The sequence below is a fragment of the Martes martes genome (genome assembly GCF_963455335.1).
Source record: "Martes martes genome assembly, chromosome: 7".
Classification (NCBI taxonomy): domain Eukaryota; kingdom Metazoa; phylum Chordata; class Mammalia; order Carnivora; family Mustelidae; genus Martes; species Martes martes.
The window spans coordinates 67327751-67350047 of record NC_137894.1 but is presented as its reverse complement, the minus strand read 5'-3'; the positions used below and the strand labels follow the sequence as shown (position 1 = coordinate 67350047).

Here is a 22297-nt window from a genome sequence, read left to right as displayed (position 1 = left end):
AATATCACACAAGGCGAGGACAGAATTTTGAGGAAGAGGTCTTTCATATCAAATGCTGAAAAAAAACTAGAATAGAGAATTAGATTCAGTGATTACAAGCTTGTATGTGATCTTGACAGTAGTGGTTGTGGGCCTGTGGGTAGGTCAGAGGCCAGATTGTAATGATCTGGGAAGTGATAATGAGAAAGCAGACTATTTCAGGACCTCTGGGGAAGATGGTGGGGAAGGAGGATCCCAGGCTTATCTCGTTGCTGGGATACAACTAGGTAGTATCCCTGTCAGTATAAATAACTGATAAGGCAGACTATTGAGAAGTCTAATAAGGAAGGAAAGGGGAGTGATAGTACCTTAGCTTGAGGGGAAGCCATGCAGGGGAAGGTTTTGTTGGGTTGTTGGTTTTTGGGTTTTTTGTTTTTCTTTTTTTCGTGTACAGGAGATTTTAGCTTCTTAATGGGAGTTAGGGAAAAGAATCAGGGGTCAAGGAGGACCTTGAAAGATGCAAGGGGGAAGGGACACCAAAATCCTTGAGGAATTAATCCTGAGATAGGATTAAGAGGAGAGGCAGTGATAAACCTTGAACAGGAATTAGAATGCCTGCTGCTTCCTCTCAGGGGGTTGCGTGTTTATATCAGATAGCAGCTCTCAGGGAAGTAGTATGAAAGCTTTTCTGCTGCTAGAGTGAGAGGACTGAGCTTATTAGTCTTTGGACCCGTTAAAGGACTGTGGTAGCCACTAGAGGGTAGAGGGTATCAATCAGGTATAAAAGAACTACAAAAGTATAAAAGAAGTACTAAGAGTGCAGCCAGAGAGGAAAATCATTCTTCACTGGCAGGCTCAAATGAAGAGAGGAGTGTCAGACTATGTGTTTTATATAAGGGTGATTCTTACATAAGATTCAGTAGGAATAAGGAGAGGTGCAGAATTTTGAAATTGCAGAGGTAGAGTGGTACTGCTTAGAGACCAGTGTTAAAGAATTGCATGCTTGATGGTTGCTGTGGTGGAGTAGAATAATTTATTTGTCCCTGCTTTGGATTGCTAAATTAGTTAAATGCCTTGGCTTTGTCATCTTTATCTTACGGAGGCTAAATGGATGCATAAAAGCTGTACCTGAGAGACACTGCATGGCCCTGTACTACTCCTACTATTACAATGTCTGTTTTTCCCACAAGAAGAGGATTTTCTTGTAGATTTATCATTAGAAATTTTCGTAATATGTGGTGTTGGTCATAATAGTAAAACTAATGTTCTTGTTTGTTTTAGTGGTTACTGCAGCTTCTTTTCACACTAAAGACTCTACTAACAGAAAACCTTTAACCAAAAGTCAGCCCTGTTTGACATCCTTTAATTCTTTGGACATTACTTCCTCTAAAGCAAAGAAAGGAAAAGAGAAGGAAATTGCAAAACTAAAACGGCCCACAGCACTTAAAAAGGTAAACCGAAATCTGCTGGTGTTTATCTTACAAGATAAATAAGGATTTAAATCTGTTTTGCAAAAGTAGTTTGTGGTGTTTTTTTAGCCAACAGATTATTATGAGATAGTCCTAAGCATACATCTTTATGATGACTAGTTAATTGGGGGTTGGGGATATCATCAGCATCAAGATTATCTTTCTGTATTGAACAAGGCCCTGGAGGATGAATTCTTTCTGGAAGGTTAAAAAAAAAGTTAAACATTTAGCATCCAAAATGTTGGACGGTAGGAATCAGAAGCCCTGGATTCTGGTTCTAAATTATATAGTTTCAGGCAAACCTTTCCTACCCTTATCTTCTTCATCTGTAAGTCAAGATAATATTGGCCTTATTTAATTCAGTATTGTTAGGAGCAGAATGAGATGATCCTTGCCCAGATAATTGAAAACTACAAAGTGTAAATCTATTGTATGACCTGGTTTCCACACTTTATATTTTAATCCTTTTTTGTGTAAACCCAGGATTTAAAGAGGGAAGCAAATGTGGTTTGATAGTTGTAGCATTATATAGCTTAATTGCCTGCCTTTATTTTGGATATAGTACTTATTTCAACTACAGTGTCTAAAATTAACATTTACTTTTTTACCAGTCAGTTTTTTTGTAGCCAACTAAACATATATAGCCAACCAAACTCCTCATGTCCATTTCTAAGTGACCTTTAACTGTGTAGTAGTGAACATTTTCATCATTCAGTACATAAAGAGTGATCAGTAATTAAAGACCGGTAATGACTTTTAGGTTATTTTGAAAGAAAGAGAGGAAAAGAAGGGCCGTTTAACTGTGGACCATAACCTTTTGGGAACTGAGGAACCAATAGAAATGCACTTAGATTTTATTGATGATTTGCCACAGGAGACTGTTTCCCAGGAAGGTAAGATCATCCCTTTCTCCCTTATCATGGAATGGTGCAGAGTATTTTAATCAATAAGCCATCACTAGTTACTATCCTAATTGTAGGATGTGCTCCATATTTATCTACAGTTATTTTTTGGGAGTGGTTTCTTTTGAAGATGCTTTTGTAGGGAGATATTTAAAAGGGGGGATGGGGCAGGTCTTATGTAGGGTCTTTGACATTTTTAAGGCTTAAGGCCTGGCTTTGTTGTAAGTACTAATAATTATGGTCTCATCAGTGCGTCCTCTATAACTCATAGTTCTTTTCATTTTGTCTTCTTTTGTATTTAGAATATTACTGGCTGTTTTCTTCACAGGACTATTTTTCATTGGACTGGTTTTGTTGATTTTCTTTCTCACTTTCATGAATTAATACATATACCATAGTGAGCGAGTAGAGAATTACAAAGCCTCTTGTAGAGCAGAATTCAGTTGGTTAGTAAGCTTCAGTCCCATACGGTAGCCATCACATATGATTTTAGGTAGGACCTCAGCAAAAATTCCTTCTGATATTTTAACTACTATTGAAGAGAGATTTTTTTTTTTAAAGATTTTATTTTATTTATTTATTTGACAGGCAGAGATCACAAGTAGGCAGAGAGGCATGCAGAGAGAGGAAGGAAAGCAGACTCCCTGCTGAGCAGAAAGCCCGATGTGGGGCTCGATCCCAGGACCCTGGGATCATGACCTGAGCCGAAGGCAGCAGCTTAACCCACTGAGCCACCCAGGTGCCCCTATTGAAGAGAGATTTTAAGAGCTGCCTGGCTAGGTCCCTTTTTCTGCTGGTATATGTGTATTCCTTTCTGCAACACATTTAAATCTGTTTTACATGTATTTACTGGCAGTGTTTCATTGTGTTTAGTTAAGATTTTGCTTCTAAAGATTGTTCAGCTAGGACATATTTGGTTAAGATTCCCCTTTACTCTCAATTAAATATCGTTTCCTTTGTATTTAGGTTTATCCATTCATTAAAAAATGGATGAATTCAGCATTCATTTAGGTGTTTATTGAATGCCTATCATGTGTACTTCAGTAACTGGGTTGGGGGTTGGAAGGTCAAGAAATGTAATAAAGAGTGGATTGGGAAAAAAAAAAAAAGAATGGATTGGAGACAAGAAGATACATGTGTAACTTTGCTAACTAGTGGACTGGAATACAAATAATAACTCATTTCCTGAGTTTAGCTGTTTAGGAAAAAAGCACCAAATGAAGGAAGCAGTCAAGTTAAAAGATGGTATCTAAAAAAATGAGGCTGCCTTAGCACAGAAGCAAAGACCAAATGAGAGAAAAACTGGGGGTGGTGTCTAAAGAAATCAGGAGGGATGTGGAGAGAATGAGTTAGGTAGAATTCATCATTGCCAGCAGTGGTGGGAATTTTTAGACAGTTAAGCCAAAAAATAGAGATCAAGGAGATGGATAATATGATCTGGAAAGAGGTTCAGAAGTTATTACCTTTGTTCTTCAATTTAAATTCTCTAGAATACATGTTTTACATCACTTGACTTTCTCAGGTCTCTTGTGCAGAGACTTATAGACTGTGCTTCTTTTTTAAGAGTAGGCTTTAAGAGATAATAGGAAGACTTCATTTTTGTAGAATATGAGAGATGTTTATGATATAAACAATACCCAACTTGTTAGCTTCTGGAGAATTTGAAAGTTACACAAAAGACAACTGCTTTTCTAAGTAGTGTTGATCAGTATATAGTTTTTCAGCATTTGAAGTTTCTAAATTTTTTCCCCTACCCCCACATCTCCACAGATACTGGACTGAGCATGCCCAGTGATACTTCGCTTTCTCCAGCAAGTCAGAACTCTCCATACTGTATGACACCTGTGTCACAAGGCTCTCCGGCTAGTTCTGGGATAGGCAGTCCGATGGCATCTTCAACAATAACCAAAATCCACAGCAAAAGATTTAGAGAGTAAGTTTTAGTCTCATTATTGAGGTTGAATAGTTCAACTATCTGGATTGTGGCTCTCACTGCAGTATTGTCATTACCTGGTGGGTTAAGCATACGAAACTTCAAAGATATTTAAGACTTTTTCAATTTTTTTTAATAGCTAGTTTTATTTAAAGCATTTGACTTTTGTCAGCTATCAGTGTTCATGTGAAAATGCTTTGCCAGTAAATATATTCTTTTTATATCCAATAATATTTATAAATAAACCTGGAAATCTCACCTTACATCTTACATGCACACTGCCTTAATATAGGGTTTCTCCTCCTCAAATGCTTTTGCTTTTTTGTTTATATTATTGGCCTTTCAGAAAAGAACCCCTCTCTAACCAATTAAAAACAAGTTTAAGACCCTGTTACATGAAGTGAACCTATTACATAAAGCTTTTTGTTTTTAAGCACATGTTTCTAAGTTTTAAAATACCTATCAGTGGATAATATTGAGCTAATAGTTATTGCTATGAAGGATTTTAGGATTTTAACATTTGTGCAGATGCTACATTTAAAAATGACATATGAAAGTAAAATCAGTATGAATCCAAACCATATTGGTTTGTTCTGTTCTTTTTTTTTTTTTTTTTAAACTGAAGTGTAGTGATACACAGTATTACATTAGTTACAGGCCAAATGGTATACTACATAGTGAGTTGACATTCATATACATTATGAAATGATCATCACTGTATGTTTTAGTTACTCTCTGTCACCATACAAAGTTGTTAAAATATTTTTGACTTCTTTATTTTAAACTGTAAGTTTGTACCTCTTAATCCCCTTCACCTAATTTAACCCATAACCCCACTCCCTTCCCATCTGGCAACCACCATTTTGTTCTGTCTGTTTTTTAGTGTGTTTCTGGTTTGTTCATTTGTTTTGTTTTTTAGATTCCATGTATAAGTGAAATCATACGATATTTGTTTTTCTCTGATTTATTTCACTTAGTATACCCTCTGGGTCCATCCATGTTGTTTCAAATGTCAAGCTCTGATTCTTTTTTATGGCCCAGTAATATGCCACACACAGTATATTCCACACATAGCTACAACCCCAACTTTTGGGTTTTTTTTTTTTAGGTTTTAATATTTTTAAAAAAATTTTTTATAAACATATAATGTATTATTAGCCCCAGGGGTACAGGTCTATGAATCACCAGGTTTACACACTTCACAGCACTCACCATAGCACATACCCTCCCCAATGTCCATAACCCCACCACCCTCTCCCTACCCCCCTCCCCCTGGCAACCCTGAGTTTGTTTTATGAGATTAAGAGTCTCTTACGGTTTGTCTCCCTCCCTTCCTACCCCCAAAAGCCCCCCACGTTGCATCTCCACTTTCTCATATCAGGGAGATCATATGATATACATCTATTTATGGACATTTAGATTGCTTCCATATTTGGATTTATCATAAACAATGCTGCAGTAGACATAGTGGTGCTTATATCTTTTTGAATTCATGTTTTTGTTTTCTTCAGGTAAATGCCAGGAAGTGGAATCGCTAGAGTGTATGGTAGTTCTGTTTTCAATTTTTGAGGACCTCTCTAGTGTTTTCCATAGTGGCTACACCAGTTCATTCCCATGAATAGTACATTAGGTTTCCCTTTTCTCTATGTGCTTGCCAGCACTTACTTCTTGTCTTTTTGATTGTAGCAATTCTGACAGGTGTGAGGTGATAGCTTATTTGTATCTCATGGTTTTGATTTGTATTTCCCTGAAGCTTAGCAATGTTGAACATCTCTTCATGTGTCTGTTGGCCCTCTTTATGTCTTTTCTGGAATGTCTGTTCGGGGCTTTGCCCATTTTCTAGTCAGATTATTTGGGGGGTTTTGGTGTTGAGTTGTAGGAATCCTTTTATGTATTCTGGGTATTAACCTCTCATTTGTTTTGGGTTTTTTTGGATAGTGATCTCTTATCTAACATGTCGTTTGCAATTATCTTCTCCCATTCAGTAGGATGCCTTTTTGTCTTATTGATGGTTTCCTTTGTTGTGTAAAAGCTTTTTAGTTTGATGAAGTTTCATCAAATTTTTTTTTTCTTTTTGCTCATTTTTGCTTTTGTTGCTCTTGCTTGAGGGGACAGATCCAGAAAAAATATTGCTAAGACTGATTTCCAAGAATTTACTGATGATGTCTTCCCATAGGAGTTTCAGGTCTTATATTTAGGTCTTTAATCCATTTTGAGATTATTTTTGTATATGGTGTAAGAAAGCGGTTCTTTTGCGTTTCTTCTTGTGTGTTTCGTTCTTTTGCATGTAACTGTCCAGTTTGCTCAGAACCATTTTATTGAAGAAACAGTCTTTTCCCCATTATATATTCTTGCATTTTTTTGTCTTGGATTGACTGACCATTAAGTGTGGGTTTATTTCTGGTCTCTTTATTCTGTTCTATTGATCTCTGTTTTTGTGCCAGTACCACACTTCTTTGATGACTATAGCTATGCAGAATAGTTTTAAATCAGGGCATGTACCTCCTACTTTGTTCTTTCTCAAGATTGCTTTGGCTATTTGGGTCTTTTGTGATTCCCTACAAATTTTAGGATTCTTTGTTCTAGTCCTGTGGAAAATGCTGTTTTGATAGGGATTGCATTAAATCTGTAAATTCCTTTGTATAATGTGGACATTTAACAGCATTAATTCTACCAGTCCATCAGCACAGTATATCTTTCAACTAATGTCATCTTCAGTTTCTTTCATCAATGTCTTTTAGTTTTCAGAGTACAGTTTTTACACCTCCATGGTTTTTATTCCTAGGTAGTCCTAGGTATTTTATTCTTTTTGATGTAAATGGGATTGTTTTCTTAATTTCTCTTTTTGCTGGCTTGTTATTGTATAGAGATGCAACAGATTTTTGTGTATTAATTTTGTATCCTGTAGCTTTACTGAATTAATTTATTAGTTCTCATTGTTTTCTGATGTAGTCTTTAGTGTTTTCTACACACAGTATCATTTCATCTGCAGATAATGACAGTTTCATTTCTTCCTTACCAACTTGGATGCCTTTTATTTCTTAATCTTCTCTGATTGCTGTAGTTAAAAATTTCTGGTACTATGCTGTGTAAAAGTGACAAGGCTGAGCATCTTTGTCTTGTTCCTGATTTTAGAGGAAAAGCTTTCAGCTTCTCACTGTTGAGTATGGTATTAACTGTGGATATGTCAAATATGGCCTTTATTATGTTGAGGTATGTTCCCTGTGTATCTACTTTGTTGAGAATTTTTACAATAAATGGATGTTGAATTTTGTCAAATGTTTTTTCTGCATCTGTTGAGAAGATCATATGATTTTTAGCCTTCATTTTGTTAATGTGTATGACGATTGGTTTGTTGATACTGGATTATCTCTACATCCCTGGAATAAATGCCATTTTGATCATGGTGTGTGACTCTTTTAATATATTATTGAATTTGGTTTGCTAATATTTTGTTGAGGATATTTGCTTCCATGTTCATTAGGGATATTGGCCTATAACTTTGTTTTTCTGTAGTGTCTGTCTGGTTTTGGCATCAGGGTCTCATAGAAGGAATTTGGAAGTGTTCCTTACTCTCAGTTTTTGGAATAGTTTGAGAAGAATAGGTATTAACTCTTCTTTAAATGTGTATAGAGGGGCACCTCAGTGGCTCAGTTGGTTAAGTGTGTGCCTTCTGCTCAGGTCATGTTGGTTCTGGGGTCAACCCCCGAATTGGGCTCCCTGCTCAGCAGGAGTCTGCTTCTCCCTCTGCCTCTCCCGCCCTGCTTGTGCTCTCTCTCTAGCTCACTCTCTCTCTTTCTCAAATAAAAAAGATCTTTAAAAAGAAATTAAAAAAAAAAAATCTCTAATAGAATTCATCTTTGAAGCTATCTGGTCCTCGGCTTTTGTTGGGGTTTTTTGGATGATTGTTTCTCTTTTATTACTAGTAAACAGTATTCAGACTTTCTACTTCTTAATGATTCAGTTTTGGAAGATTGTGTGTTTCTAAGAATTTAACCATTTTTCTCAGTTGTCCAGTTTATGGATATATAATTTTTTAATAGATTTTTATTTATTTATTTGACAGACAGAGATCACAAGTAGGCAGAGAGGCAGGCAGAGAGAGAGGGGGAAGCAGGCTCTCTGCTGAGCAGAGAGTCCGATGCGGGGCTGGATCCCAGGACCCTGAGATCATGACCTGAGCCAAAGGCAGAGGCTTTACCCCACTGAGCCACCCAGGCGCCCCTGGATGTATAATTTTTCATAGAAGTCTTATGGTTCTTTGTATTTCTGTGGTGTCAGTTGTAATTTCTCTTTTATTTCTGATTTTGTGTATCTGGGCCCCCTTTATTTTCTAGATGAGTCTGACTTAAAGGTTTATCATTATTGTCCCTTTCTTTTTTAATTTATTTTTTTATTGACGTATAGTTGATTACAATATTACATTAGTTTTGGGTGTACAACAAGTCTATATGTTATGTTTACCACAAGTATAGCTACCATCTGTTACCATACAGTGCTATTACAGTACCATTGACTATATTTCCTATGTTGTACCTTTTATCGCCATGACTTATTCATTCCATTACTGAAAGCAGTGCCCATCTTTCCACCCTTTACCCCTTGGTAAAATTCATTCTTAGTATTTATGGTTCTATTTCTTTTTTTTTTTTTTTTAAAGATTTCATTTATTTATTTGACAGAGAGAGATCACAAGTAGGCAGAGAGGAAGGCAGAGAGAGGGGGAAGCAGGCTCACCACTGAGCAGAGAACTCGATTTGGGGCTCGATCCCAGGACCCTGAGATCATGACCTGAGCCGAAGGCAGAGGCTTAACCCACTGAGCCACCCAGGCACCCTGTTTCTTTTCTTTCTTTCTTTTTTCTAATTTGTTCACTTGTTTTGTTTTTTGGATTCCACATTGTAAGTGAAATTATATGGTAGTTTTTCTCTGTCTGACGTACGTAACATAATAGTATCTAGGTCCATATAAATATTATTTATCTTCTCAGAGTATGGTTCTTGGTTTCACTCATCTTTTCTGTTGTGTCTTTTTCAGTCTCTGTTTTATTTGGTTCCTCTCTGATACTTATTTATTTACTTTCTTCTGCTCACTTTGGGCCTTGTTTGTTCTTCTTTTATGTGTAAGGTTAGATTGTTTATTGGAGATTTTTCTTGTTTCTTAGAGTAGGCCTGTATCACTATAAACTTCTCTCTCAGAACTGTTTTTACTCTGTCCCACAGATTTTGGAAGTTCTGTTTTCATTTTCATTTGTCTCAAGATATTTTTTAATTTCTTCTTTGATTTCTTTGATCCATTGGTTGTTTATTTGCATTTGTTTGGCCTCCTCATATTTGTGTTTTTTCCAGTTTTTTTTCCCCCTTGTAATTGATTTCTGGTTTCATCCCCTTCTAGTTAAAAAGATGCTTGATATGATTTCAGTCTTCTTAAATGTATTGAGACTTGTTTTGTGACCTAACATGTGATCCACCCTGGAGAAGGTTCCGTGTACACTGGAAAGGAATGTGTTTTTTGCTGTTTTGGATGGAGTGTTCTTTATATTTGTATTACGTCTATCTGGTCTAATTTGTTTAAGGCCATTGTTTCCTTACTGATTTCCTCTTTGGATGATCTCTCTATTGATGTAGGTGGGGTGTCATTATGTTACTATCGGTTTCTATCTTTGTGTCTATAAATATTTGCTTTATATGCTTAGGTGCTCCTATGTTGGATACATAGACATTTATAATTATTATATCCTCTTGTTAGTTTGGTCCCTTTGTCATTATTTAATGTCCTTCTTTGTCTCTCTATAGTCTTTGTTCTAAAGTCCATTTTATCTGATGTAACTATTCCTACCCCAGCCTTCTTTTCATTTCTGTGTGCTTGGAATATCTTTTTTCATCTTTTCACTTCCAGTCTGTATGTGTCTTAGGTCTGAACTTAGTCTTTTTTTTTTTTTTTCCTTAGAGATGGAGAACGAGAGCACATGAACAGCAGGTATTTGATAGGGATGAAAAGCAGAGGGAGAGAGAGAATCTTAAACAAACTGCATGCCCAGCACAGAGCCTGATGCAGGGCTTGATCTCATGACTGAGATCATGACGGCAGCTGAAACCAAGAGTCTTATGCTTAACTGACTGAGCCACGTAAGCGCCAGTTGAGTCTCTGATAAGCAGCATATTGATGGATCTTGGTTCTTTATCCATTCAACCACCCTGAGTTTTTGATTGTAGTATTTCTTCCATTTACCCTGTAATTATCAGTAGGTATGTAGTTATTGCCATTTTTTTGTTTTCTGTTTTTGTAGTTCTCTGTTCTTTGTTTTTTGTTTTTTTCCTTGATCTCTTCCTTTGGGATTTGATGACTTTCTTTTGTGTTATGTTTAGATTGCTTTCTCTTTATTTCCTTTGTATCTATCATAGATTTTGGTTTGTTTATCATGAATTTCATGTATAATATTCTTTGTATGTAAGTTTAAGTTGGTGATTTCTGAAGTTCAAACACATTTTATTTTATTTTATTTATTTATTTTTTTAAGATTTTATTTATTTATTTGACAGACAGAGATCACAAGTAGGCAGAGAGGCAGGCAGAGACAGAGGGGAAAGCAGGCTCCCTGCTGAGCAGAGAGCCTGATGCGGGGCTTGATCCCAGGACCCTGGGATCATGACCTGAGCAGAAGGCAGAGGCTTTAACCCACTGAGCCACCCAGGCGCCCCGTCAAACACATTTTAAAAGCACTGCATTTTCCCCCACCCTTCAGTGTTTTATGTTTTGACATCCTGCCTTATGTATTTATATCCCTTAACAAAATACTGTAGACATCATTGATTTTACTATTTTTGTTTTTAACCTTCATACTAACTTTATAAGTGGTTAATCGGCACTACCTTTGCAATATGTTTGCTTTTACCAGTGAACTTGTTTTCTTTTATAATTTTCTTTTAGTTGTGGCTTTTTCTCTTCCACTTAAAGAAGTCCCTTTAACATTTCTTATAAGGCCAGCTTAGTGTTGATGAGCTCCTTTGACTTTTGTCTTTAAACTCTTAATCTCGTCTTCAGTTCTGAATAATGATGTTGTCAAGTAAATTTCTTGGTTGTAGGTTTTTTCCTTTCGGTACTTTGAGTATATGATGCCATTCTCTTCTGCGTGCAAAGTTTCTATTGAAAGATCAGCTGATGATTTTATGTATATTCTCTTGGACATAACTAGTTGCTTTTCTCTTGCTGCTTTTAAGATTATCTCCTCATCTTTAATTTTTGACATCTTAGTTATTACATTTCTTAGTGTGGCTCTCTTTGGGTTAATCTTGTTTTTGCTTCCTGTTCTTCCTGGACCTGGATATCTGTTTTCTTCTCCAGGTTAGGGAAGTTTTCAGCCATTATTTTCTCAAATAAGCTTTCTACTTCTTTTTCTCTTTTTTCCCTTACAGTACTGCTATAATGTAAATGTTAGTCTGCTTGATGTTTTCTCAGAGTTATCTCCTAAACTTTACTCATTTTTAAAAATTGTTTTATCTCCATGCTGTTCAACTTGGGTGACTCTCACTACCCTGTCTTCCAGATCACTGATCATTCTTCTGCATCATCTAATATGCTTTTGATTCCCTCCAGTGTATCATTTTATCTTCTGCTCTGATGGGTTCTTTTTGATAGTATCTGTTGAAGTTCTCACTGTGTTCATCCATTCTGCTTGAGTTTGGTGACATCTTTATGACCATTACTTTGAACTCTTTATTAGGTAGTTTCCTTATCTCCATTTCATTTCATGCTTTTCTCAGGTTTTGTCTTGTTCTTTTCATTTGAAACATGTTTCTCTGTGTCCTCATTTTGTCTGACTCTGTTTGTTTCTATGTGTTAGATAGATTTGCTATATCTCAGAGTCTTAATGGAGTGACCTAATGTAGAAGACATCCTTTGGGTCTTGAAGCACAGTCTCCTCTAGTGCCCAGAACCAGGCACTTCAGGGGTGTCCCCTTTGTGGACTACACGTGTCCTTTTGTTATGGCTGGGCTGTGACTGCTGGGTTCGCACAGGTAGGTGGGTTTGGCCTCAGATGCAGCTGGCTGAAAGGCCCTGCCCTTTTTTTTTTTTTTTTTTAAAGATTTTATTTATTTATTTGACAGAGAGAGATCACAAGAGATCACAAGTAGGCAGAGAGCCAGGCAGAGAGAGAGAGAGAGAGAGAGGAGGAGGAAGCAGGCTCCCTGCTGAGCAGAGAGCCTGATGTGGGGCTCTATCCCAAGACCCTGAGATCATAACCTGAGCCAAAGGCAGAGGCTTAACCCACTGAGCCACCCAGATGCCCCAAGAAAGGCCCTGCTTTAATAGTTGGGGGCACTTTGGTGGTCGGGGCTCTAGCTGCTTTGGGAGGTGCCAGACTGAAGCTCCCTGCTGCACGGCAGGGCAATAGCTGCTTTGTAGGGCTGCTGATCCCACTCAGGGTCACTTGCTGAGTGTGGTGGAATGGGAGTTTTTCTTTTCCAGGAAAATGTTCCCATAGATCCCTGCCTCTCCTGCACATGTCCTAGAGTTAGCAAATCTTCACGTGTGGCCCAGGCGCTTTTCAAAATGCTGCCTCTGTGTTGGGTCTCAGAGCCGGTGAGTTTGTGCCTGTGCCCTTTAAGATTAGAGTCTCAGCTTCCTTTAAGCCCTCTGGCTCTCCTGGAGTTAAGCCCCATAGATTTTCAAAGCCAGTGGTTATGGGGTCTCATCTTCCTGACACAGGTACCCAGGGTGGGCACACTTGATACAGAGCTTGAACCTTTTGCTCCTTAGGAAGGATGGCCTCTGTGTTTGTGATATCTCTCCTGTCTAGGAATCCCTGAGCAGGAGATGTGGGTCCTGACTAGAGCCCTTTTCTGCCATTCCTGTCTTTTTTCTGTCTTGAGTTGTGGAAGAGCTGTTTTTGCTATTTGTCAGGTCATTCTCAGAAGGTTGTTCTGTATGATGTAATTTTGTTGTGTCTGTGGGAGGAGATGAGCTTGGGATCTTCCTGTTCTGCCATCTTGATCCTCTTCTTTACACTGTTGTTTTTGAGCTAATTCTTTTTGTCTGGATTTGGAAAGTTAATTAAATGTCAAGTAATAGATGTGGAGCAAAGGAAACACTTGAGGAGTAAAATGTTGCATATGTATGAAGTAAATAGCTTGAAAGAAAAGCAGAATGAAAAAAAACTGCATTTTTGATGTTCTATTTTCTAAGTGCATTCTTTTATTTTGCAAACTTTGATAATTTTTACTCAGTCTTTATCTTCTTAAGTAGTGTCAGACTTATTTATCTATTTAAACACTACTTATTTAAACATTTTCCACATAAAGAAAAAAGTATTCCAAACCAATTCTTTTTCCACTAAAGAAGGGCAGTCCCATATTTTTCTACTGTATAATATAATTCAAAAGTGGAAGTTTACTTGCCTGGTTAGTCTTAGGTTAGATATTATACCAATAGTACCTGTTTATAGTAGAGGTTAAGGATGAGAACTTGAGAAATAGAATATATAGGGAGTAAGTAAACTTGGATGACTTCCTTATCCCTGCAGGTAAGTACTATAGGGGCCTCACTCACTGCCTCTCTGTTGCTCAAACTATAGCCATACGTAATCTCACAAAGGGCCTCATTCAGTTGCTCTGCTTGCTATAAGGGCATGTGACTTTTACCTCAAGGTTTCTTTGATTTTGGCTTCAATTTAATTCCTGACTTCATGTTCCACAGCCATAGATTTTCAGACTTAGGGGAGCTCTTGAGGCCATCTTATCTAACTCCTTATTTTTATGGTCGAAGAAGCCAATTCCCAGAGATTGTGACTTATCAGAGTGTGGAGTATGAGTTGGTTGGTATGAGGGCATTCAGTTAGCTTCTGGGAAATTATGTTTCTTTCCTACTAGAAAAATCATTGGTATTTACTGGAGTGGAATTACTTTGTATCTTCTTATCAGAAACATTATATCTCTTTTTATCAAATAACAGGTTAACATTTGATTTATAGCCTTAATAATTTAATAATTGGGAGTTTAGATAGTACATACCTGAGGATAATCCAACCTTTCCATAAAAGCCAGTTTGTTACAATTAAGTAAAACTCTTCTCTTTTTCTAATTTGCAGTAGAATTTAAGAGATTTTAAAGAGTTGATTTTGCAATGAAAACCTCTTATTGAATATTTTTTTTCCTAACATAATCTTACAATTACAGGAAAGTAAATTCGGATGGACTTACCTATTTTGTGCTTCCTTTACAGGTATTGCAATCAGGTTCTTTGTAAAGAGATTGATGAATGTGTGACTCTTCTTCTTCAAGAGCTCGTCAGTTTTCAGGAACGTATCTACCAAAAAGATCCTGTGAGAGCAAAAGCAAGGAGACGACTGGTTATGGGCCTAAGGGAGGTTACTAAACATATGAAGTTAAATAAGATCAAGTGTGTTATTATTTCTCCAAACTGTGAAAAAATCCAGTCGAAAGGTATGAACATTTTACTTTTGAAGTGTTTTGGTATTTATTTAGTATAATTGTAGGATATAGAATGAATTTTAAAGTGAAACCCATATGTCTTTCTTTGCAGAGTTTAGATATAAAACAATGTTGAACATGAGGAAAGAAAGTGAAATCTTTCAGTACCTCAAATTAAGTAATAAAATTAAGATTGGACTGTAAAGAAATCCTAGTCTATGAACACTAGTGAAGGATTTAAGTTGGCTCAACCAAGTGTCCCTTCTGTTGTAATCAGAGTGAGGACTTGTAAGAGTACATTCCTTTATTGCTGCAAATATATTTCTTCTTTAAAAAGTTTTAATATTATGTACCTTTAATGGTCCTTTTCCCTTAAATAGAATAGAGAAAAGATAAAGTTGTCTGCTCCTTCTTATGGTGATTTGTTTCAAAAAAAATAAGCAGCCCCATGCAGAGGCTCTTGTGTGAACCTGCACTGGGTCATGCACAGAGTTGTCTGTTTTCATGGATGAGCCACTTTGGGTAGTTGAAGTAGACAGATGCAGAGGTAGCAGTCATAGGCATACTATCCACAGGGGAGAAATACCAATAAAAATAGTAATATGTATTTCTGTCTTATTGCCACTTGAGCTGAGAGAATAAAGACATCAGCCATTATTAACAATTGTAATTTCTTTTTTAATGGATGTTGTATTGAAATTTGACTCCCACGATACCAATCCCCATGGAGAGACAAAAACTGGCATTGAAGAATTTTAAAATTTATTAGGAAGAAGGAAAATACATATATGTATATATATATATATCATAAATTTCAATAGGAAACTAGATGGAATAGTGAAAGTGCCACAGGCATTCATAGAATCCTTTGCTGCTGTATTTTATGCTTCAGCTGTTAGATGCTGAAATACCTCCATTTATGTAAGGAAATTAAGACTTCAGCATGTGTTGACTTTCTCAGGTGGCCTGGATGAGGCTCTGTATAATGTTATAGCCATGGCACGGGAACAAGAAATTCCTTTTGTGTTTGCCCTTGGAAGAAAAGCTCTAGGACGCTGTGTGAACAAGCTGGTTCCTGTTAGTGTGGTGGGAATCTTCAACTACTTTGGTGCTGAGGTAAGACTTTAGAGGATATACTCCCTCACTCCCTCTTGTCCTCACCCCCCCCCAACACCATTTTCTGTTAACACATGCCAGTGTTCTTTTTAAGCATTTGAAGAAGTGAGGTGACTCTCCCAAGAATGAGTGGAAAATTTTTGAGTATTACATTTCCTTTTTTTAGTGCTAAAAACATTTACACAAGTTAATCCTGCAGCATTTTGGCTGTAAAGATTTTAGTTCCTGTTTTTCCCACAGTGCTTTCTTCTTCTTTTGTAATACATGATAATTTATTTAGCTGTTGGGTAAAGATATTCAATATTATATAAAATAATTTTCTTCAGTGTACATGCTGGCTATATTTTGTGTTACTTGAAGTCAAGAGAGAAAAAGATCCTTTAATTAGAGAGGATTTTCTTTTTGAAAATGGAATTCCTAACCAGTTGTCAAAGTAATTCTGCACTCATGATACCTTTATCTTCCTCTCTTGGTCTGCTAGTACAAAGCTTTGCCCATAGGAGCCGATGATAATAAGCAATAATAATAATAGGTTGGTAATTAACAATTAGAATAAAAGTTATTTTATCTCCACATGTAATATTTAGTAACTGATAACATTTTAAGAGTCTTTTATGAAGTTGACTCTGAAGTATTTTGTAACACCATTCATGGACCATTTTTCCTCTTCCCAGCCATACTGTTTTTATTTATTTAAGCGTGTGTCCTTTCTGATCCAGTCACCATATTTGCATACCCCCATTTCCCTGTCCTTTCAGTTTCTCTCCCACTACCCATGAAGTTACTCAATATTTCTGCTCCCACAGTAGCCTTTGCTTTCCTCACTTACAAGTATCATACTGCCTTGCTGCACATTATGTGTTTCTTTCCCTTTAACTATGAATTCCTTGAGGGCAGGCCTCTTATCTATGTGTCCCTGACACCTTTCGTATCACTTGAGCTTGAGCGGGTGATAAATGTTTGTTCAGTAAATTGTGTGGTATGTGTATACCTGCTTGCTTTGTTAAACTGTATGTGACAATTTGGGTGATAAGTACCTCTGTGGGAAAAAGGGTCCCATATAAAGACACCTAATAAAAATGTACTCCTTTTTTGTTCACTCTTAGTTGATAGAACAGGAGTGAGATTGAGGTCAGAAAAAGTGGACCTGTTTGTTTATCATTGTATTGACTTCTTACTGAATTATATATATACTAGGTTATTTGTGTGGCTTTATAAAATGCTTGCCAGTTTTGTTTGTACATTGTTTTACTTGTTCTGTACTATTTTGAGATAGGTTAAGTTATTGTTTAAACCAAAATATACTCTTCAAGTGGGCTAAAGGGAATAGTGGCATATTATCAAGTGTGTATACATTTGCAATAATGTGGTAGTACACCTGAGTTATTTTTACCATATGCTAAAACTAACCTTTGAATTGAACTTTCTTTCCTTACCCTGACATTCAGGGTTTTTATTCCCCGATAGCTTTTCTCTTAAATTTTTTTCCTCTTCTTTCTTAATTTTTTATTCTCAACTATTTGTTTTATTTATATTTTAAAATGAATGTTAATCTCAATATCACACATCCATATGCCCGTTTTCTTTTTGTTGGCTTCACTTAAATGCACAGTTTGTTAAAAAATGCATAGTTTATTGCAAATAAATATTTAGGAAGTCTGTTACATGTAACACACAGGAGCTGTTTTTACCAGAATCCATTATTCCTTCTTTTTAAAAGTAAGTAAATCCTGAGTATATTTTGCTGCTACTAGTAGTTAACATGCTTAAAATCATTGCAGTTGGCAACAGCATTTATTGTACCTTGTACCTTAAACAGTTGAAACAAGCTGGGTAAAAGCATGCTACTTAGGTTTTTCCTTCCGAAGTTTAATTTTCAGGGAAATATTATTACATAGCAATATGACACTTTTTGCCATGCTTTCATCCAGCTATGGTTTAAACTTAAATGACAGTGCCTTGGTAGGAGGAGAAAAATTGTACTGTACTTTTCCTCCATTGTCTGAAAGTGTAATTTAATATATAATATTAAACGTATTCTTAGGAATGTTGAGATCTGACATCTGACATTTTTTATGTAGTGTGTGGTGTGTTGCATTGTGATACTAAATCAAGACATTAAACGGAAGTAGAAGGTTGTTCGATTATGATCTAAGAATCACAAAAAATGATTATTTGATTGTCCTTTCTAGTGGCGTGGAAACTAGAGTTTTCTTTGGAGTGTTTTTTTTTGGTGTCATAATTGTTGAAGTTCAACTTCAAAACTGTGAATTTTGCCATTTTATTAACACGTGTATAGTCCATCACCCACCATTTTGTTGGAATTATTAATTACCGTTCATATTCATTTTTCTTTCACTGATGGAGGAACTTCTGATTATTTAGCTCCACATTCTACTTCAGGCTCTTTATTCTATTTTTGTAATTTGCATTTGTTCCAGTATCTTTGGCTTGTCCTTCTTATAAGTGTCATATTTTCATCATCAGGGTCTCAGCTAGCCACACCATTACTGACTTCTTTTGATCTTCTTCAAGCTCTTCCAATAAGCACACATGCAGGGAACTTTTAATTCTTGTGGAGACTGCCATCTTCTGCTATATCCTTCAACGTCACACTGCATACACTCATTCCCTTATATTCTAATCCATATAAGATTCTTCACTGCTCCCCAGACAAACCTTGTAGTTTCTTAAGTCTATACCTGTTTGGCTAAGAATGCAGAATCTCCACCCTTCAAAATTGTACCCATTTTTCAAGGCCTGTATGAGAGGTAATGTTTCTCCAAAAGCCAAAACTTTTTGTACATCTCAAGGCATTTAAGATGAGGTACCTTGAATCATTGGTGTCTCCTATCTTTCAGCCACATGGAAGTTTCCTTATGAGGAGATGGTGTTCCAGTGGTCTTTGTACTCAGGGTAGTGCCAGAGACTGAAGAGTGCAATTGTTGAATTGATAAACTTTGCAAGAACTTTTAGTATATCACAGTTAATGACTAGTATTGAATCAAGACATTTCCTCAGACTTGTGAGAATTACAGAACAATATCTATAAGTTACAGAGTATTTTATAAAGTTCTGCAATGTGCATACCATTTGGATTTTGTGCTGATTGAAAGTGTGTCTGATCCTGAAACCATAGAGACATTTATTGTTAATTGTAGGAATAAAAAGTATAGCAAAAAAACTGACTAATCAAAATCTCTTTTTAGAGCCTGTTTAATAAGTTAGTAGAGCTCACTGAGGAAGCCAGGAAAGCGTATAAAGATATGGTTGCAGCAATGGAGCAAGAGCAGGCCGAGGAAGCCTTGAAGAATGTGAAAAAGGTACCACACCACATGGGGCATTCTCGGAACCCCTCTGCAGCAAGCGCCATTTCTTTCTGCAGTGTCATTTCTGAACCTATTTCTGAAGTAAATGAAAAGGAATATGGTAAGTTGGTATATATGGTATATAGCAGATGATTTAAATAGTGAAATCATTTAAGTGATTAAAATCATTTTGAAAATTATTTTCATTCTATCTTTTGTTTTTTATCTCATTGACATTCACATTTTGGTCAGAATTTTGGTTTGAAAAATTGCATGAATCATGTCCATTAAAAATTAGGAGACTGTTTGGAGCTGAGACTTGCTATGAGACCCTGTAATTTAGTCACATTTCCAGAATGCCCAAAAGGATTTAAAAAGCAAAAGGTACCATACTTGTGACCTCTAACTAAGTAAATTCTAGGAAGTTTTGTTCTGATGCCTTATACTGAGTTATTGAAGTTTTGATATATTAAGTAAACAGAAGACCTGAATGTTATGGAATATAAGCTTATAAAATCTGACATACAACATTTATGTTAAGTTTGATGGTAGTCAAAAAGAAACAGATCAAAATCCAGCATTTGTGTGTGTTAAAGAACAAAAATTCACCTGAGTAAATTTGAAGATCTAATTGGCTTTCGAAGGTGCTTTGTGCACCAGGCAACATCCCATCTAGCAAGTAGGGGGAAGCGCTGAGGAATTGCACAAAATGGAAGGCTTGTGTAGGAAAGAGGATGGTACAAGGAAATTATTAGCAAAAGAAAAGAAAGGAGTGTTCCTGGCCAGGTCACCTTCCTTTGGGGGGACAGGCAAGGGGTCTTACTAGTGAATTGTCTCAACTTCCCATTGGGTGTGAAAAGGGCCCTTGTGAAGATTACTGCCTTGGCACTGACCAGAAAACTCTTCAAACTTATATTTCTGGGAGAGGTTGAAACTGCTTTTAGGTTACATCTTAAGCTCTGGTTTGGTGACTTGGCCTCTGATCCTGTATGGGGACTGTGGTTTTCTTTTTAACATGTGTAATGTTTAAAATAACGTTATTTACTGCACTCTCTGTCTTAGAAGTTTCCTTGCCTTTTTTCTACAATACTTTGAACTCTTAAGTTCTCTGCTTTTCATGATGTAGTTTCTGGTTCATTTCCCCATTTTAGGATAGCCACCTGCTCAACTTGGCTCCTGTTTCTTCCCTTTTTTTTTTTTTTTTAATCTATCTGGGAATTTATTGAATAGCATGTTGCCACCTAAAATTTAACATGTAAAAAAATGAGTCCTCATATTTTCCCTCACACTCTCTTTCCTAGTCTCCCTATCTATGATTGTGGTTAAATGTTTGAAATGGTTTTGATAAAGCTCTAGGCCAGAGACGATGAACAAGTTACTATAGGACTTTGGGAAACTGCAGACCAAGGATAAGTATTATTGGCTTAGAGGCAGACATGTTTCTTTGCCTGAAGTGCCACTAGTTGAAAATAAAGCAGATAAAGTGCCAACTTTTAAATGAGATCAGTTCTCTCTGTATAATGATAGGCAGATCTCAAAAGCAAACCAAGGTAAATTCATAAAGCTGTAGGTTTGAGCAAATGACCATGATCTTCATTTGGGCACATGAAAAGAAAATTTATGAAAAGAACCTTTCAAAGACTTAGGAGATGTTTTCAAAAAGCATCAAATTTAAAGTGTTCAAAGATTGGAGCCTTAGCTTTTTCACACTCTGTGTGGAGGACTGAGAAATAATTGATTAATTTCTCGGCCTCAGATTTCTCTTTAGTGAAATGGGGAGGATTCATCTAGGTCATCTATAAGGTTCCACTCAAAGCTAAAATTCTATGAGCTGAGCTGTTAAATAACAAAAATTCACCCAAGTGTTTTTGATGATCTAGTTAGCTTTATTAAATGATTCATGAATTGGACAGCCACCATCTAGCAAGTAGATAAGCACTCTGAAGAATTTTACCAAGTGAAAGGTTTCGGTGGGGTGGAGGGGGTATGGTGGGCAAGAAAGCTATTAGGAAAAGAAAAAGATTGTTCCAGAGGAGACTTCGCTAGTAGAAAAAGCAAGGGGTCTTATGCAGATTACCTCATCTTTCTTTCGAGGATGGAGAGGACCCAAGTGACAGACTCATTGGTGCTGATCAAAAGAAAAATTTCCTGACTGACCAGTTAAGGCCACATTTCTAGGGGAGGTTGAAACTGCAGTTGGATTGGGAATTAAGCTCCAGTTTGGGAACTAAATTCTAAGTGACACCATTTTGCCAGCCCCCCTTTTTAAAATCTGTGTAGAGCTAATGGTTGAATCCTAAGGAGGGTTTTAGATAGAATATTAAAGAATCTGATTTGATGAGCTCATGTATGAGGACACCAACAAAGTGAGTGGAAGGAATCACAAATAACATTGAGAAGGAAGCATGAAGTTACTCTTTCTGTATTGGATTCTTTCTGTATTGGATTTAGCAACAAACATAAAACCACTAATGTGGCCTAAAGAAATCAGGATATTTAATTATTTCACAATATCCTCAAAATCCCTAGCTCTTTCCTTCTTTCTGTTCTTCCATTCGCAGTCTGTGGCTTTTTATTCTTGCGCTTATCATCTCATCTTCATAAGTAGCTGCTGTGGCTCTGGCATTAGTAGTCAAAAGCAGGAGGTACAGGCAGTGAGTTCCTTTTATCAGTGAAGGAAACCATTTTCAGAAGACTTCTCCTTTTGTTTCATCTGGCCAGAACTGATCTTATGACTCCTTTTAGCTGCAAGGGAGATGGGCAAGGGAATGTGATAACTGTGATAGTCTAAGAACTATTTTAATTCATCCTCTAGGACTGGGCCCAAGTTCCTCCCAAGTTTGGGGGTTCTGTTATCCAGGAAGAAAATGGGGAATGACCGCTGGGTAGAAAACAAACAACATCTTCCATGTCATCCTGATGCAGGATTTCTAAAATGTTTTTTCCCCATAGTTTAAAGAAAAAAAAAAAGCTGGGGAAAAAATGCTCATCACTGGTAGAATAGAAAACCTCCTATGATAGTCCAGTCTTACTGTCTTTTATATACCCCTTGTTTTCTTTGCTTATGTTTTCCTTCCACCTGTGCTGAGTCTCAGTTCTGTCATACTTATTACATGAAACAAATAGTTTTGAGCATAAATCCCAAATAAGTTGTAAGTTC

General features: G+C 36.6%; 1 protein-coding gene across 1 annotated transcript in view; it reads left to right on the top strand.

Annotated features, from left to right (window-relative positions):
• The window catches only part of SECISBP2L (SECIS binding protein 2 like), a 58311-nt gene that overhangs the window by 30180 nt on the left and 5834 nt on the right, over positions 1–22297 (top strand). Inside the window, exons 12-17 of the mRNA XM_080809316.1 lie at positions 1261–1430; positions 2209–2341; positions 4121–4283; positions 14505–14725; positions 15675–15829; positions 19039–19258. Coding sequence (XP_080665442.1) covers positions 1261–1430; positions 2209–2341; positions 4121–4283; positions 14505–14725; positions 15675–15829; positions 19039–19258 — 1062 coding nt within the window. The remainder of the gene's footprint in view (positions 1–1260; positions 1431–2208; positions 2342–4120; positions 4284–14504; positions 14726–15674; positions 15830–19038; positions 19259–22297) is intronic.